The following is a 20301-nucleotide window of genomic DNA, read 5'->3' as shown; positions in this document are numbered from 1 at the left end:
CCGGTGGGGGGTGTGCAGGAGGCAGTTGGCCGATGTTTCTCTGTCATCGATGTTTCTAGTTCTTTATCCCCCTCCCTTCCTTTCTGTAAAAAATCAATAAAATATTTTTTTTTTTTAAAGAAGAAAAAGACAGGGCTCATAAATGAGGTGGGGGGGAAATCACTAATGTAATAGTTTTTAAAGTATCTTAAAGATCTTTAATCTTCTTAATGTCTTATTAAATGGGATGTCATTTATTCCCTTCTTACTCCAGAGGATTGGTTGAAAATGATGTTATAGCTCCATTTATATGGAAAAATGTTTCACACCAGCCAGGAGACATCATTTACTAAAGACCACAGAATCCACAAACCGGGCAGTTCAATTTGTAGCTTAAGTTGCCTTAGTCACCACCATATTCATAAGAGAAAATGAGTCAGAACAATGTTCCAGACGGGGTGCTTAGACAGTGGTCTAAGAAGATTTTCATTTGTCAAATTTTCAAAACATTTTCACCATGAGTACTAGAGCTGGAGTGCCCATTATTTAGGCAATTTCCTGGAGTTCCCTCCCTAGGATGTGAGATCAAGGAAGACTGAGACTTATTTTTGCTCACTGATGCTTTCCCAGGACTCTGGGGAGTAGTAGATAAATATTAATTGAATGAAAAAACAAATGCTGAGCTGTAGAGTTATCAAATGTGAATAAGATTGATTCTCTACAAATTGGAAAGGTAAGTAAGTATGGATAATTTAAATATGTTGTGGCAGGTGTAATGATAGAGGAAGCAGAGGAAAGGATATCTTAATTTAGCCAGCACAACACAGAAGCATGGAAATGCATGCTTGTTCAAGAAACTTTATGTAGCTTAGCTTAGAATACACCATGAAAAGAAGATGTGACTGAGGGAATTTCATGCTGTGCCAGGAGCTTGGACTTGAACCAATGAATGTGAAGCAACAATTGGTAGGGTAGTCACAGTGCTAGTCAGCCTCCTATTTTATATTAGATTATTTGGTTGTTCTCTAGGGGATAGATTAGAGGGGGGAAACACTAGTGGAAGGGACACCAGTGGATATCATTTTAGTATAAAAAAAAAAAAAAAGAAAGGTGAGTTCTTGAATTACGTTAGAGGCCAGAACTAGCATGGGAAGAACATATTCAAGAATACGTAGAAGGTAAAACTGAAATAATTTGGTGATTGGTTTGTTGTGAAAGATGAGGACATAGGAGAGGGGGAGATTAACGAATAAGAATGATTCCAAAAAATATGACTTTGGGTGGATTGCGGTCCTACCTCAAAAAAAGATAATATAAGAAAAATAAAAAAAAAGAAAAAGAAAGAAAAGAAAAATAATAGGTTTTGAAGGAAAAAGCTACTTCATTTTATCACACCGAGTGAGAGTGTATGGAATATTCAGGCCAAAGGCTTGGGTGAGAAACCCTGAAGGGAGATTTAGATATGGCAGTCACGAGCACGGAAGTGTGAATATAACCAAGATCCTAAGAGATAGTATGGGGACTGAGAAAAAATGTGCACCCAGGAAGAACACAACAGAATATCAATATTTAAGGATTGAGAAGATGATAAGTCTATGAAGGATACTAAAGAAAGAAGGTGAAAAAAGTTATAAGAGAACCAGGTGAATGTAGTCATGTGTGAAGTGAGTGTCGAGGGAATAAACAACAGTGTCTAACAGAACTGTGTCTATTGTTTATGCATATGTTTTCTTTTACTAATCCTTTCACCTTCTTTCATCCAGTTCCCTCACGCCCCTCCACTCTGACAGCTGTCAGTTGGTTCCATGCACCCATGCTTCTGTTTCTATTTTGTTTGTCAGTTTATTTTTGTTATTTAGATTCCACATTTATGTGAGATCATATGGTATCTGTCTTTCTCTGACTGACTTATTTCACTTAGCATAATAATCTCCAGATCCATCCATGCTGTTGCAAAACGTAAAATTTCTTTAGCTTCCCTCCCCCCTGCCCCCCTGCCCACCCCACAGCTACATAGCATTCCATCGTGTGAATGTACCACAGCTTTTTTTTATTCATTTATATACTGATGGGCACTTGGGCTGTTTCCAGATCTTGGCAATTGTAATAATGCTGCTATGAACATAGGGGTGCACATATTCTTTATGATTGGTGTTTTGGGATTTAGGGTAGATTCCTAGAAGTGGGTTCACTGGGTGAACAGGTTCACTAATTTCTTCCTTCAGTGTCCTATAGTTTTTCAAGTATAGGTCTTTCATCTCCTTGGTTAAATATATTCCTAGGTACCTTATTACTTTTTTTTTTTGATTGTTTTCTTAGTTCCTTTTTCTGACAGTTCATTATTGATATATAGACATGCCACCTGTTTCTAAATATTAACTTTGTATCCTATACTTTTACTGAATTTGTTTATTAGATCTAGTAGCTTTTCAGTAGATTTTAAATGTTTCTATCCTATCTAATAAAAGAGTAATATGCAAAATGGCTGTCATTCCAACACACAAGATGGCCACCCCCATATGGTCAAAAATGGCTGCCCCCATGTGGACACAAGATGGCCACCACAAGATGGCCTGCAGGGGAGGGCAGTTGGGGATGACAGTTTGGAGGGACCCAGGCCAGTAGGGGAGGGCAGTTGGGGCAACCAGATTGGCAGGGGAGGGCAATTAGGGATGACCAGGCTGACAGGGGAGGGCAGTTAGGGGTAATCGGGCCAGCAGGGGAGCAATTAGGCATTGATCAGTCTGGCAGGGGAGTGATTAGGGAATGATCAGTCAGGCAGGCAGGCGAGCAGTTGGGAGCTAGCAGTACTGGATTGTGAGAGGAGTCCCAGCTTGGAGAGGGTGCAGGCTGGGCTAAGGGACACTTCACCCCGTGCATGAATTTCATGCATCGGGCCTCATTAATTACATGCCATCTGTAAATAATGACAGTTTTAGTTCCTCTTGCCCCATTTGGATGCCTTTTATTTCTTCTTCTTGTTTGATTATTGTGGCTACTTGTCCTTCCATTTTTCATGTGCTTAGGTAGGTAGATGCTGAACAAGTAATTACTGATGATTATGACATAAGGCATCTTGACATAAGCTAATAGTCAAGATTTTAAGATACTTTCACTTAATTTTACCTATAATAAATATTTTTCATGCTGTCATAATTATCAGAAAATCATACTTCTCAATCAATATCATTTCAAGGCAATATCAATAGGTTTTACTTTATTGATGCATCTTTTCTTTAAGAAAACATAAATCACATGGTGACATCAATGTCTCTGTGTTTTTCTGAATAAGTAAGCATTCTTTAGTTCCCAGGGTACTGTAATCTCACGTCTGCCACATTACAGCACAGTTCCCTAGAAGGGTGTTTCCTACTTAGACGATCTTACAGTAATAATGACTCTTGAATTATGAATAGCACACAAATTATTTTCAAATTAAATTTCAAAAAAATCCTAATTAAATATTGGCATGTGATATCGATGTTAATTTTAATTGAATGTGTTATAAGGTTATCCAGTTTCAGATATTCCCAGCCAAAAATAATCTATGACTAAATATCCTTGAACAGAAAAAAGCCAATGTGAGAATTTTAACAATCTTTGTAGTCTAAATATCTTTTATATCTCTTCCCCTTCTCCTCTCCAGCCTTGCTTTCATTGCCATAGTTCAAGCACCATTTCTTCTTACTAACCTCTCTTGCTTTAAATATCACTGTCCTCAAATGTATTCTGCTACAGTTCTTCCAGCATGCAAATCTGAACCTTTGACTTCTTTGCTCAGAATCCTTCAGGAGCCCCACTGTGTGAAATCTAAATAATCCAGGTGAAGGGCCAAGCTCTTCCTGGGGTGACCCCTGCCTACCTTTACTCTCTTATATGGCTCCCCAAGTGAAGCTCTCCTTGCCTTCTCATCCCTGAAAGTTATTCCCTCTGTCTGAAACGTCCGCTCCCCTTATCTTTCAGGTTCCAGCTGTGTGAAGCTCTGCTGGAATTCCTGGGCAGGCTTAGGATTTCCTTGTCTTGTGTTTCCACCGTACTTTATAATGCCTTCACTAAAGCAATCAGCTCGTTCTATTTTAATATTTGTCCCAAGTCTGTCTTCTTGAGGGCAGAGGCTGGATCATCCCGCCTTAGGGATGCCTCGCATAATGCCTAAAATTAAGAGCAATATGAAATATTTGACCAGTGCGTCAGTGAGTGAATGAATCTAGTACCATTTCCCTCCTCTCCACCAAACACGGCTTCTTTAAATTCCACATTCTCTCAGCAAAGCTCTGCGCTGGAGAGGGAGTGCTTACAGCTGCATGTCTTAATCTGATGATACTCTTTCAAGAGACCACCCATCTGCAGGGAACACACACACAAAGCCTGAGGTTCAGTGAAGCCAAACCTCTGAGGCAGGAAACATATGAAATCACTTGGGATTCAAGAAATAGAAAGAATGGGAGTTAAAAGGAAGCAGGCTAACTCAGAGACAAAGGGATTTGCACATAACAAGAAGTCTGCCCTTGTGTTTTTTCATACAAAACTGGACCTCTCCTTCGTCCATTCCATGGCCCCTCTCTCCGGCCACTGGCCTTATACGCATACGTCTGCTGGTTCCATAACTAGCAACAGTGGTTTACCTCGCAGAGGTTACAGGCAGTTGTCCTGTTTCCTGCCAAACGCCTACCAAAAACATTGCAAAAAGCAGTGGCCAACCTAAGCTTGCCACTTCCTTCAGGGAAATTCTTTGGTGGCATAACCCTCCTCTCTGCCTCCTTCAGGTAAGAGGCAAACAGCCTCAGGGCAAGTTGCTCTATTTTTAGGTAACAGAGATGCTGATTTTCCTTCCCTCCATAAATACATATAGGACCCATTTCTGTGTGTTGTGCAAAGCCTACTTTCTTTCTGTAGATCAATAAATTAGGTCAGGGAGGTTGATACCTTTAAAAAATAATTCATACTAACAGTCAAATAAATAGAAACAAACAAAAATAGCTTAGAAGGAAGGGTAAGTTATTTTTACAAAATTGTAATCATTAACAGAGTATAAAAGGGGAAATCACTTGGGAGGTTAAGATACATTTTCAAGGACATTGTACAAGACAGTGTTATCAGTGATTCTGGAAGGGGAATGTGTGAATCAAAATAAAACATATTTCCAAGTAGAAGTTTTGTCCCTTATTCATAAAATAATGTGGTAAGCAGAACCAAACAGAAGAAATCTCTCAGAAAGAAACATATGAAATATAAACACTGATTCACAAAGGGAAATAGATTCCAAACAAAAATTCTGAGAATATGCCAGCAAGATAAGAGAAAACTGGGTTTACTAAAAACAGCTAATTTTAAAGACAATAAATAATTTATTCATTGTCAGCTGTGTCAAACACTGTGCTAAGTTTTGGGAGTACTCAATTTAAAGCCATAGTACTGTTCTCAAGGTACAGTCTAGTGTCAAAACAGCAACAATAGTAACAGCACTATATGGTTACAGATTATGAAAAGCACTAGTTCAGAGTGTGGGTACACATCCTGGCTGGCGCCTGCATACTGTGAGACCTTGGGCAAGTTACCTAACCTCTCTGTGCCTCCATTTCCCTCTCTTTGGAAAAGTGATTATAATATTACTTTTCTTCAGTGTTGTGAGGATTAAATAAGATAACGAATGTAAACTGCTCAACGTAATGCCTGGCACATGGTAAGTATGAAATACATCTGCGCAATAACTAACTTGATTTTTGAAATAATGAGGCACATTGGTTGTAATACAGACTTGTGCTCAGATCCTGCATCTTGGCCGAGTGGAGGCGTTGGAAAGTGGGTGCTATGTCTCTGTGAAGAAGTCAGGCGAGGCTTTCCAGCTTTTGAGGTGCAGCTGAAAGCTTCAGTAGGTTGCTAAGAAGAGACAGGCATTCTCAGTGAAGGAAGTAGCATGAAAGTTATCTGTTGGAAGGTAACTTCATATTGTCATAGTATGGCCCAAGAAGACAGGGGAAGTAGTGGGAGGTAAAGCTGGAGAAGGAGGTGGAGGGAAGAATGTGAGCGGTCTTGGATGCCTGCAAAGCGATTCAGACAACATGCTATATGCAATGGGAAACACTGAAGAACTCTTCGTAGAAGGACTCAGACAGACTTGGGCACAGAAATGACAGTAAGGAAGATCTATGTAAGAAGGGGTCAACTACTTCAATGATAGCTAGAAATAACAAGGTTTTGATAGTAGTGACAGAAGGGACATATATGAGAGATGTTTAAAAGATAGTACAGATAGGGCTTGGTGATTGGCTAGATATGGGGAGCATAAAGGGGAGTTTTAATTGGTCAACTGTAGACAATGCCCAGCGTTTTAAATGGTCAACTGTAGACATGGTAGTATCATTAGCCAGGAAAAGAATCTAAGAGAGGGATTAGGACTTAGAGAGAATATGCTGAATTTCATTTTAGATATGTTTAATTCCAGCACCAGGTCACATCTCTTTATAGGATGGGCTCCTTTGGACCTGGGTTACAAAAAGAAGACAAATAGCCATTTGACTTTCAGAATTTTCATTTTTGTTTTGTTTTGTTCCTCAGTGTGTTTGGCAAGGAATCATAAAACCTGGGAATATTCCCATTCAAGCATTACTGAAAGCAGATAATTTACACAAGCATTTAACATCCCCCTCCTTCACCCCTCCCCAATTCTACTTGCTGCATCCCAACTCATGTCCCATTGTATCCTCAGAAAAAGGAGGCTGCTTATGTTTGATGATTGTCAAGGATCTTTTGTTTTTTAGATTTCCCATGATCTAACCCCCAAAAATTACATCAGAGTTTTCAATCATCCTAGACTCTTGGGCACTCCATTCCATCTTATTTCATAGAATGGGTTTTCTAATATTCTGTACTAAAATATCAAATATCATAAAAGTTGTATAGATTACATTTCTTAAAAATTTCCCAACAAGGACCCCTTATGAGGGTCATAAAAGATACAAAATGCAGAGGAAGAAGCAATGTACTTAAACCAATGACAATTCCATTGTGAGCCATTCAGTTTTAACTAGATTCCTTGCTGAAACTAACAGAAAGATCAGAAAAAATCCACTAAAACTTTGTGGTGTCCAGTTTGAATGCCAGTCCTCTGAAAGTCACTGTGCTGAGTTTGGGGTGCTTATGGCACATTCAGGTTTCTAATTTTCAATTGGGAAACAAGATGTGGAGTTCAGGAGAGAGATTTTGGCTAGATTCAGAGGTGGTTGAAGTGGATGAAGCCAAGGATGAGAGACAGAAGGAGACGAGAGGTCAAGTTCAAAGCTCCAGAGAACGCTAGCACTTATTGGGCAAAGTTGGAACATGAACAAAGAAAGAAAACTGAAATGAACATGCAAAGAAGTAGGTGAGAGAGAATTCAGAGTGTTGTCATGGGAACCAAGGGAGGTGGTATTTCAAAAAGTAGGAGATTGTGTCAGCAGGGTCAAACTTCATAGATGGATCAAGTAATTTGAAGACAGAGATGTTTCTAGCAGTTTCTGTAAAACAAAATTGTTTATCTATATATGTACTTGTCATTTTAACATTCATAGCTTAATATTTTGCTTCAATATTCTTGTTTTTTATTTTGTTTTGTTTGAAACAGACTGTAAACTGTCCAGAATTGTTTAGAGTCTGTGTAAAGGAATTAAGCATGGTGTTAATATTTTATATAATTTTTTTGTTGATATATAAAAACACTTAATGAACTCACGTATTGATTTTTTGCAAGTGATTTAAAGTCATTTTTTACAAACATTGCAAAATTTCACTCATTATTCATTATTTTTAACTTTATTTTTATTGTTGACACTATTACAGATGTCCCCATTTCCATTCCCCCTTTGTGTGCCTCCACCTAGCCCTTGCACCTACTCCCCTGCCCCTTCCCTCTGGCCATCACCACACTGTTGTGTCTAATGGTTATATGTATATATATTCTTGGGCTTATCTCTTTACCTTCTTTCATCCTGTCCACCCCCCCCCCCCCATCTTCCACTCTGACAGCTGTCAGTTAGTTCCAAGTATTCATGCCTCTATTTCTATTTTTCATCAGTTTATTTTGTTCATTAGATTCACCTGTAAATGAGATCATGTCTTTCTCTAACTGGCAGGCTTATTTCACTTAGCATAATAATACCCAGGTCCATCAGTGCTGTCTAAAAGGTAAAATTTCCTTTTTTCTTTACGACAATCTTACATTCCATTGTGTAAATGTACCACAGCTTTTTTTCTTAACAACTTATCTACTGATAGGTACTTGGATTATTTCCAGATCAGTGGCTTCATCTGGAAGGACATCTGAAATGATGTCTGGGAGGTTATCCGGCTATTGGTCTAAATAGCATATTATGCTTTTATTATTATAGATAATATATAGGAAAATGTTCTTATTCCTAATGAGATACAGAGAGAATATGTAGAGGAAAGCATCATGATATCTGAAACTTATGCTCAAATGCTCAGAGAAATGTGTGTGTGTGTGTGTGTGTGTGTGTGTGTGTGTGTGTATATATATATATATATGTAGGAGATATATATATATATATATATATATATATATATATATATATATCCTACATAATAAAAGAGTCATATGCAAATTAACCATCACTCCGGTAAACCCACAAGCCATGCCCACCAGCCATGCCCATCAGCCAATCAGAGTGAGTATGCAAATTAACCCCAACCAAGATGGCTACAGCCACAGAGAGCAGTTGAGAGGCTTGGGTTTCCCTGGCAATAGAGGAAGCCAAGCTTTCCACACACCCTGGCAAGCCTAGACCTCCACTCAAGGATACAAAGTTTCAATTATAGAAGATAAACCCCCCAAAAATGGCAGCAGTCCCTTCCACTTTCTATAAAAAAATCAATCGAAAAATATCCTCAGGTGAGGATTAACAACAAAAAATTTGTTATAAATCTATTTATGCCATGCTGTATAGTTCTTTATACATCCCATATTGTTTTAAATCTTAATGCTTTTGCAATTCTGTTCCTTCTACCTAGAATGTATTCCCCTCTATAGTTTTCTTGGCAACTTATGACCCTTCTCCATGGAGTCTTCTCTAATCCACAGTGGCTGGCCTCATCATCCCTCTGCAGTACCACCACTATGCACAGTATTTACCTTTTACTGGGTTGTAATAATCTGTTGTATATGCCTGTTTTCCATGCCAGACTGTGGGCTCCTTGAGAGCAAATACTGTACCTCACTGACCTTTATACTCCCAGTTTCTACCCCAGACCCTGATCAGTATAATAAATACATGCTAAATATACAGTATATCTATCAAATGAATATGAATTAAGAATGAGTGCATTTTGCCCAGACCTGAAATTTAAGACTTTGTAAAAGTATAAAGAAAGTCTGTAAAATGTTGGAACCATCACTTGTTTCAGAGAACACCTCCTAATTTGGAGCTTTTATGAGCCTCATGATGCCAAGTAGAACATTTTACCTAGCTCGTTCTGATTTCTTTAGGTCATTAATCTGAAAAGCTTCTAAGTCAGAAAGCCATTAATAAAATGAACACTGCACACACCCAACAGAGAATTGGACATACAAGCCCAGACTGGGATTCAAACCTGTGTCCCATTGGTGCACAGGACTACGCTCCAACCAACCACGCCACACTAGCCGGGGTTAGGTCTGACTTTTTTTTACTGAGCATAAGGTTTTGAATGTTCATCAATAGTAGTATGCATCAGTACACTTTTTATCGCCAAATATTCCATCATATGACTATAACACATGTATCTTTCATCATTTGAAACATTTGACTAATTTTACTTTTTTTTTCTCTCTAAATGAATAATGCTGCTAGGAATATTTGTGTACAAATTTTTGTGTTGAAATACATTTTCACTTCTCTTGGATATATAGCTAGGAGTGAAATTGCTGGGACATATGGTAACTCTATGTTTAATATTTTGAAGAACTGCCAGACTGTTTTCTAAAGTGACTGGAGCATCCCACATTCTCATCAACAGTTAGTGAGTTTTAATTTCTTCTCATCCTCACCAAGACATTTTATTATCTGTCTTGTTAAGAACAGCCATCCCAGTATGTATGTAGTGGCATTTCATTGTGGCTTTGATTTTTTTTTTTTTACCTAATGGCTAATGATGTTAAGTAATAAATTTTTGAGGTCATACATTTTAGTGAGAAATTATAGTGATAAAACAAGAAAATCTATTTCAATATTAGAGAATATTAATTTTTAGTGATTTTCAATAAAGTGGTAAAAAGAATGTAGACTGTTAAATGTCACAGCAAGTGTACTTAATTTCCAATTCATCTTAAAAAATTCTAACTTGGCTACATAATAAATATAGTAAAACATATTTAGCCCTCAACCAAGGTACATGCCCTTGACCGGAATCGAACCCGGGACCTTTCAGACCCCAAGCCGACGCTCTATCCATTGAGCCAAACCGGTTTCGGCACTCATAAAAAGTTTAAGGGCTGCCAAAACCGGTTTGGCTCAGTAGTAGAGTGTTGGTCTGCTGACTGAAAGGTCCCAGGTTCGATTCCGGTCATGGGCATGTATGTTGGTTGCGGGCACATCCCCGGTAGGGGGTGTACAAGAGGCAGCTGGTCGATGTTTCTCTCTCATCGACGTTTCTAGCTCTCTATCTCTCTCCCTTCCTCTCTGAAAAAATCAATAAAATATATATTTTTTAAAAAGTTTAAGGGCTATCTTCAGAGAATTGCAAATAAAAATCACAATGAAATATCACATCACACCAGTCAGAAAGGCTATCATTGGAAAGTCAACAAATAACGTATTATTGAAGATGTGGAGAAAGGGAACCCTCATGCACTGCTTATGGGATGCAAATTGGTACAGACACTATGGAAAAGAGTATGGTGCTGCCTCAAAAACCTAAAAATAGAACTACCATATGACCCAGCAATTCCACTTTTGGGTATTTAACTGAAGAAAATGGAAACTAATTTGAAATATATACATACTCCTATGTTCATTGCACCATAGCCAAGAATTGGAAGCAACCTAAGTGCTCTAAATGCTTATTGATACACACACACACACACACACACACACACACACACACACACAATGGAATACTACACAGCAATAAAAAATAAAATCTTGCCATCTTTAAGAACATAATGGACCAAGTAGGTATTATGCTAAGTGAAATAAGTCAGAGAAAGACAAATACCATATGGCTTTTCTTAAACATGGAATCTTAAACAAATATAAAATGCACAAACAAAACAAAAGCAGAATCATAGAAACAGCAATTAAAACTGATGATTGCCAAAATGGTGTGGGTGTAGGGTTGGGTGAAAAAGGTGAAGGGGAATATACATATAGTCAATAACATTGTGTAAATTTGCACAGTAATAGATGATTATGGCTTAGGGTGGTGATCACATTGTAGGGTACATAAAGGTTGAATCATTATATTTACACAAGAAACTAATCTACACTAATAAAAGAGAAAGATGCAAATTGACCACACCTTCACAACACCTACCAACCAATCAGGAGTGAGTATGCAAATTAACCCAACAAAGATGGTGGGTTTATTTGCATATGCAGGCAGCTGGGGGCAGGGCAGGACACCTGCACCATTGCCATGGTAACGATGCAGGTGTACTGCACCGCCCCTGTAGCTTCGCACCTCTGAACAGTGTGGGAAGGCAGAAAGGTGGCTCTGGCTGAAGTGAAGTCAGTGCTGACAGCCAGGGGAAGGAAGGCCCATTCTTGCACAAATCTTTGTGCATTGGACCTCTAGTGTAATATATAAACTATAATTAAATTTAAACTGAAAAGGGCAATCTGATTTCTTTTAAAGAAGAAAGAAAGCTTTTGAACTGAAAAAGAAGTGGGCTATTGATGAATGTTTATCTGTCCACAGGCCTTTATATAAAGATCTATTCCCTATTTTCAAGCAATTAAACATAATAGAGTCAGCTAAAGATTTTTAGGTGAGACATAAATAAGAATTTATTGAAAAACAGATTCATTAGCCACATTAAATATCTTCAAAATAAAGGAGCAAGTTTAGGGGTCTTTAAGATTTGTTTGTATTGATTTAGATAACATTTACTCAGAAACAGGTAACAAGATAAAGAGTTTTCTGGTCCTGGGGTACTGTGACACTTTTTGCAAAAACAATAGATAGAGACAACATGAAATTTTTATTTAATGATGTTGCCTAAAGAAAGTTATTTTATGATTTGCTAAGTGTAAAGAAATATAAGACAGAAGCTAAACCTTTTTGTATGAATGGCTATCTTATTGGAAATATATCTTCTATCTAAACTATAACCACAAAGTAATTTTTACATTAAACATTTTTAGGGTTTGTCGAAACTTTCCAGACATAAGAAATTAAAGGAACTTTCTCTAGCTGAGTGTTATCAATTTACCGATTATGGAATTCAGGTAAGATAATTAAGTCATTTTGATAAAGAATTAAAATAGAAAATTAAGCACAAATTAAATAAACTTTGTAGGTCACAGTGGGAAAAATGGTTTGGAAATATAAACTATTGTACATGTATGTGATCTTGGCTAAGACAAGATCAATTCCTAGGATAATTAGGTATAAGTAGACATTTTACTTGGAGAATGATGAAATGCAATATGATAAAAGTGTAAACCTATAAAGGTGTTTTGCATATAGAAATGTTATGTAGTCTAACCATGAAAATTGGGAGAGTTTGAAAAGTTATACCAGGTACTTAACAATTAGGGACTTACGTTACTCAAACTCAGTGGGTAGCATATTTTACCAGAATGGAAAGCATGAGGTAAGTAGCTGGATATTATAAACAATTACGTGTTCGATTAGTAATTTAAAAACTCATGAGAAAGGTAAATTTCCTAGACCTGGCCTTGAGGTATACCTAAGAAGTCATAAAGTAGCTACTATGAGCAAGGTACAACATTAAGCATGTCAATGTACTGTTACAGTAGAAAAAACAGAATCACATGTTATACCTGTATTGGACTAGGATAAAATCTGGTTAACTATTAGTAAACCATGGAAGGTCACATTTTAAAGGGGAACCAATAAACCAGGATTGGATAGATGTTAAACACTGGGAGTGCCATATAAAGTTTTCTGAGAGCTCAAAAACACTGAGACTTATGAAAACCTGGGGCTAAACTAGGAAAAAAATTAAAGAAGAAAACTTATTGAGGTAAAAGGATTTATCCCACAAGTGGAAGATGGCACAAGTGATAGCTGACAAGTCCACACTGCATGGCAAACTTGAAGCTGTCTCCCATGAGTCTGCAAGCTTCTTTACAAAAAGTTCTAACACCACTAATAGGAGAGTGTTAAAGTATTATATAAACTGATGAGTCCTATAGAGGGTGCCAGATCAAACAGTGCTATAGACTTTATCATATAATTCTAGTTTTACAAAAAATGGAGACTAGAAATGGAGGAATGCTGCTGTAAATGGTTGACTGACAAGATGACTTAGTGAGGAAAAATTGTTTTCAAATTATTTTGACTATATTTCACTTTGTCTGGTCAATGTAATGGTACTTAAGGGAAAAGTGTAAGAAATCTTCTTTAGGGGCATTAGTGTCAAGCAATGTCAATTTCCCCCAATTCCAGGCCCTGGGTATCAAGGTTCTAAGAAGTTCCTAAGAAATGTGCTTACTACTATATTCAATTGTGTAAAGAATTAAAAAGAACAAACATGTCCTAACTGGCTTGGCTCAGTGGATAGAGCATTGGCCTGTAGTCTGAAAGATCCCAGGTTTGATTCAGTCAAAGGCATGTATCTTGGTTATGAGCACATCCCCAGTAGCGGGTGTGTAGGAGGTGTGCAAGAGGCAGCTGATCAGTGTTTCTCACTCATCGATGTTTCTAACTCTCTATCCCTCTCCCTTCCTCTCTGTAAAGATCAATAAAAGTATTTTAAAAATAAAAAAATACAAAGAACAAACACTATCCTTCAAAGATCACAGAGAGGCCAGCAAGTTCCATTTAGGGCAAGATTGTAATTCTACAGTAACAAAAAGGGTTACAAATCATTTAGACACATCCTAGCTTGCTTGGCTCAGTGGATAAAGCGTCAGCCTGCGGACTGACGGGTCCTAGGTTTGATTCTGGCCAAGGGCACATGCCTGGATTGCGAGCTTGATCCCCAGTAAGGGGCACTGGGGATGTGCAGGAGGCAGCTGATCAATGATTCTCCCTCATCGTTGATATTTCTATCTCTCCTCTCTTCCTCTCTGAAATCAATAAAGAAATATGTATATATTTTTAAAAACACACACACAAAAAAAACCTTAGACACATGTAACCTATTAGGAGAAAAAGCCAAAAGGTTCCCCTAAGAATAAACCATGATTTACTATTGATAGTAAGTATTGCCGCTCATTTAAGAATTAAACTTGCATTTACAGAAAACTGTATCCATGAATATGATTTAGTCAGGCTTTCAAAGGGCCTTTGACAAGATGATAGAGCAAAGGCTATTAAAATAAAAGTTAAATATTAATATTTTAATACTGAATTATATTTCTTAGATGATAATCAATTACATTTGACCAATAACTAAGAATCATTCAGAAGAATTGAAATAATTCAGAAGTGTTGAAATGGCCTCTTGATATGCATCATGTATTAATTTTTAAAATGCTCCTTTGGATGAGAGAGTGCTGATCAAATGCTGAGGCTAAGTACCAGGAAGCCAGCATTTTCTGCCATTTCTCTTTTGGTCTATGGGTTCCAGTCATTTTTATTTTCACTCTTTAGAGCCTGAAAATAAACCTATTTTCAGGTACTCTGAGATATTTTAGATTAAAGCATTTATCCATATGCTAACTATATAGTCACACAGCTGAGTTTAGCATAGCTTTAAAAAATGTAATCTTTTGCCCCGGCTAGTGTGGCTCAGTGGCCCACACACCTGAAGGGCTGCAGGTTTGATTCCTGGTGAAGGGCATATTGCAGTGTCAATCCCTGGCCCCCATCAGGGTGCCTGTGGGAGGCAACCAATTGATTTGTCTCTCTCACACAGAAGTCTCTCTCTCTCTCTCTCTCTCTCTCTCTCTCTCTCTCTCTCTCTCTCTCTCTCTCTCCTCCTCTCCCTCTCTTTCACTCTCTGGAAAACTTATCCTCAGGCAAAGATTAACAAAATGAATTAAATAAATAAATAAATAAATAAATAAATAAATAAATAAAATATTTTAAAATAGGTGTATATTCATTTTCAGTGTGCTAAAAGAAAAAAATGGGTCAATACAGGAGCATAGAAATATAGAATTATTTATTAGTTGCACAAGATCAGCTGTTCTATTCAAGTTTACAAAAAATTTTTTCCTTGTATTATCCCCTTTTCCTGCCTTTGGTGTGTGTGTGTGTGTGTGTGTGTGTGTGTGGTGGCTTTTATCCAGTTTTACCCCTTCCAAGGTTCACACTTCCAGGCATGTGGTAATCTTACTCCACTGTGCCTCCTCCAGCCCAATTATTAAGTTTCAAAATAAACAAGACAAAGGAGGTGGGGAGGAGAAAATGATGCATAAAGTCAATTTCACAATTCCTTATCTAGATTTACAAGAGAGAGAGAGGAAGGGGGTGACATAGGTGATTAAATTGAGATGTTTGAATTATCTACAATTTGTCAGGAATTTTTTTCTTGTTATTTATAAAAGATAACTATATGAGATTCTCCTTTTATTATAAGACATTGAAAACTTTTATTTTACATATGATGATTTAATGAGAAAAACATGGAATTAAATATTTTTACACTGGTTAGGTTTTGTAAGAGTCACGAACTACCTCATTTTAGTGTTTTACTGAAAACCAAAACACATGCAGTTTGAGTGTGTATAGTCCCAGTATTGACTCTTTAGAATCTGGTTTTCATTACTTTCTTCAACGTGAGTTTTTTTTTTTCTTCTGAGAACATTAGACATCAATGATCATATGAAATTAAAATTATTTGGTGCTCTTGAAAACACACATTTTGGCATGTTCATGGATTTGTAGTATTGACATAATTAAAATGGCCATAATAACCAAAGCAATCTACAGATTCAATGCAATCCCTATTAAAAATACCAATGGCATATTTCACAGATCTAGAACAAACACTCCAAAATGTGTAGGGAACCCAAAAAGACCCCGAGTAACTGCAGCATTCTCAAGAAAGAACAAAGTTGGATGGATCACAATACCAGATATCAAGTTATACTACAAAGCTACTGTAATGGAAACAGTCTGGTACACCCTAGCCAGTTTGGCTCAGTGGATAGAGCATAGGCCTACAGACTGAAGGGTCCCAGGTTGGATTCCGATCAAGGGCACATGCCTGGTCAGGGCTCATGCAGGAGGCAACTAATCGATGTGTTTCTCTAACATCAATGTTTCTCTCTGTCTTTTCCTCTCTCTTCCACTCTCTCTAAAAATCAATGGGGAAAAATATCCTTGGGTGAGGATTTTAAAAAACAAAAACAAACAAACACCTGACAGCTTAGTACTGGCACAAGAAGAGGCATATAGGGATCAGTGGAACAGAACAGAAACCCCAGAAATAGACCCAAACCATTATAGTCAATTAATATTTGACAGAGGAGGCAAGAACATATGATGGAGTCAAAACAATCTCTTCAATAAATGGTGTTGGGAAAATTGGACAGATACATGCAAAAAAAAAATTGAAACTAGTCCACCAATTGAAACCATATACAAGATAAAACTCAATATGGATAAAAGACTTAAATGTAAGTCGTGAAACCATAAAAATCCTAGAAAAAATCATAGACAGTGAAATTTCAGACATCTCTTGTAGCAATGTTTACCAGTACTTCTCCTAGGGCAATGGAAACTGAGAAGAAAATAAACAAATGGAGCTGCATCAAAATAAAAAGTTTCTGCACAGCAAAATAAACTTTTAACAAAAAGAAAAGGGAGCCTACTGTATGGGAGAACATATTTGGCAATGATACATCTGATAAAGGTTTAATATCTAAATATATAAGGAACTCATACAGCTTATGAGAAACAATCCAATTAATAAATGGACAATAGACACTTCTCCAAAGCAGACATACAGGTGGCCAAGAGACATATGAAAAAATGCTCAAAGTCACTGATCACCAGAGAGATGAAAATTAAAATGGCAATGAGGTATTACCTCACACCTGTCAGAATGGCCACCATCAACAAATCAACAAATGACAAGTGCTGGCGAGGATGTGGAGAAAAGGAAACGCTAGTACACTGCTGATGGGAATGCAGACTCTTTGCAGCCATTATGGAAAGCAGTATAGAGTTTCCTCTAAAAAATTAAAATGGAACTCCCATTTGACCCAGTGATCTCACTTCTATAAATATATCCTAAGAAACCTAAAACACCAATCAAAAGAATGTATGTACCCCTCTGTTTATAACAGCACAATTTACAATAACTAAGATCTGGAAACAGCCCAAGTGCCCATCAGTAGATGAGTGGATAAAAGAACAACAACTGTGGTACATTTACACCATGAATACCTGGCAGCAATAAAAAAAAAAGAAGGATCTCTTATTCTTTGAGACAGCATGAAGGGACCTGGCGAGTATCATGCTAAGTGAAATAAGCCAGTAAGAGAAAGACAAGTATCACATGATCTCACTCATATGTGGAATCTAATGAACAAAATAAACTGATGAACAAAACAGATCCAAAGACATAGAAGCATGGAACAGACTGTCGAATCTCAGAGGAAAGGTGGCGGTGGGTGGGTAGGAAGAGATCAACCAAAGGATTTGTGTGTATATATGTATAACCAGTGGACACAGACAATAGGGTGGTAAAGGCCAGGGGCAGGCTAGAAGGGGTCCATGGGGAGCATGGTGAACACACATGTAATACTTTCAACAATAAAGATTTTAAAAAATATATTAAAGTTAGATATAAGGGCAGAGGGGAGAGAGGACAGCTATTTAGAATAAAGGTAATAAAAGTTGAGAGGTCTTTGTTATCGTCCACAGGAGAGAGGATGGTGGCTTGAACAAGGGCAGTAACAGTGAGGTTGGAGAGAAGGGAATGCAATGGAGAACTTTTAGGTGGCAAAGCCCATGAGACTTGACAATTTGGATGTGGACAGGGATGAAGACATGGTTAAGGATGATCTACTGCCATCTGACTTGCTTGCCTGCGAGCCTCATTTTCAAGCCCTTTTCACAGCGAGGTCACGTAGCCGGGGCTATGAACTACCAAGTCCTATTCAGCATTTTGGCATTTCTTGTGGCACTTTCTCTTCTTGTAATTTTCTCTGGGCTACCTCTAAGCTCTCTGTACCCCTCTACTTGTGTAAGTCTTTTCCCTCTCCCACTCTCCCCAAAGGCATGTGGTGGTTGCAGGCAAGCTAAGGGACCTCTGTTGGAATTTGTTACTGTTTTTTACTCTATTTACAGATAATTCCAAGAATGTCATTGTTCTTCAAAATAAAACATGACCTCCTCTTAGCTTTTATGATGAAAAAGTATCTCTAACAGATAAGGATATCTGTTTTTTAAAGCCCCGCAACCAGAATGCAGCGGGTACATTTATAATTATGTGAGAAATAAGAGGTATGTGGTAGAAGTTCAACCTCATCTACTCTTCTGTGTTTTCTGTCTAGTTTGTATTCTTCACAAACTGGTTTACTGATATCTTGCAAATAGCATCACTGAGGAATTTTAAGAGCCTAGTTGTAGCCTGGGTTAATGTCATGTTCTCTGGTGATCACAAAAGTTTCTAAAAACTTTGTTTATGGGGAGTAAGCAGCAGTAGAGATGCTAGAACCTCTACTTCCCTCATTGTCTCTTCTGTTTTTGAGACCCTCAGTCTTGCCTTAACTGCTTGGACATGAGATACCAAGTTTCTTTTCTCCTTTAATCTTCACTGTGTTTTAATTTCTTTTATTCATTCTCTGGTTGCAAGCTTTTATTTTTGCTTTTTCTTTGAGCATTAATTTAATAACAGATTATTTATCTTGATTTACAAATATAAGGAAAAGTAGAGAAGATGGATCAAGGAATAAGGGAGGGTGGCCGTGTAGGGCAAATCATGAGTCACTTCATAGTTGGGAGAACAGCAGAGCAAGATCTATCACTATCTATTTGGCTTTCAAGCCTGACCCAGTACTGCTCAGTAAGTCAAGCAGTTCTATAGATGTGGGTCTGCTCCATGCTGAGTCCGAATGGGGAATGAGGGTTCAGGGATCACAGTCCTGTATCCTGGACTACCTGCACTATAAAACTGAGACCCTTATAATTATTGTGAGGAAGCTACACAGACACTCAGGACAGAAGGTCTAGGAGTACCCACCTCACTCAGCAACAGTCCTGAGTCCTCCTCCCCAAGAACGGCCCAGGGCCAGTCTGTTCTGGACATTTCTCTCTAAAGGGTAAGAAGAGTTGAATTTAATGTCTTGCCCTAACATTCATGTTGAATTCATTCTTCTCCAAACAGCAAAAACTGGATTACTCTCCAGGGATTCTTTTCTGATTTTAGACTCATATTTTGAACCACTCATTTTTCTGACTATTTATAAAATGTTTACGCAAGATTCTGAACAATTAATTTCATAAGTTGATAGACTTCATCCCCTAGTGCTTAACCACAATTGACTTTAGAGGCCTTTGACACATTCTGACTTATAACGCCAAGGATGATGTGTTGACTCTACATAGCAACACTTTTTAAAAAGCCAACAGGAATTTCTATTTGGTTTCTAAGATTAAATCATTCAAGAGTTGTCAAAGCATGAGATTTCAATAACTCCACCTCTTCTCCAGGGATAGTTAAAGCAACACACGTAGGATCTCTTTCCAAAAATGGCCTTAATCCTTGGCCTTTGCTCTGAAATCTCCTGTATGGAGAGATGGGACATCTGGAGGTCTGGATACGTTATCTCTTGACCACACTGCTCAGAAAAATTCTTTACCTTTTCCAATACTCCAGGTTACGATTAGGAATTAATTGACTAAACTGTCTGTGATGAAGATCCCTGAAGGTCCCAGGTACAGAATAATTTTATAGAGTCTTGGTTGAGGGAAATAAGGAATCCCTCTGGTAGAATTAAGAAATAGGTATCTTGTATTTTAAGGAAAAAGCAACTCCCACAAAACCTGAAACAAGAGATTTGTTACAGAAATCTGTGCTATCCATGCCAAGAATTGTCTCCTAGAATTCATAATAGCACAACATACACTTAAGAGACCCAAGTACCCAGAATCAACTGAGAATCACAGACAAACTCCTACCAAGATTCCTACACATTATTTTCCCTTCAAAAGCTGTGCACAAAAGAAATAAGCTTGCTATCCTTTGCTGTTTTTCAGAGTAGT

The 20301-nt window shown here is 37.7% G+C and overlaps 1 protein-coding gene across 1 annotated transcript in view; it reads left to right on the top strand.

Moving 5' to 3' along the window:
* Nucleotides 1-20301, top strand: part of FBXL13 (F-box and leucine rich repeat protein 13) — a 145874-nt gene that overhangs the window by 106814 nt on the left and 18759 nt on the right. The window contains exon 18 of the mRNA XM_036429642.2: nt 12315-12398. Coding sequence (XP_036285535.1) covers nt 12315-12398 — 84 coding nt within the window. The remainder of the gene's footprint in view (nt 1-12314; nt 12399-20301) is intronic.

The sequence above is a fragment of the Pipistrellus kuhlii genome, unplaced genomic scaffold (genome assembly GCF_014108245.1).
Source record: "Pipistrellus kuhlii isolate mPipKuh1 unplaced genomic scaffold, mPipKuh1.p scaffold_m20_p_10, whole genome shotgun sequence".
Lineage (NCBI taxonomy): Eukaryota > Metazoa > Chordata > Mammalia > Chiroptera > Vespertilionidae > Pipistrellus > Pipistrellus kuhlii.
The sequence above is the reverse complement of the archived record's forward strand: the minus strand, read 5'-3'. Positions and strand labels throughout refer to the sequence as shown.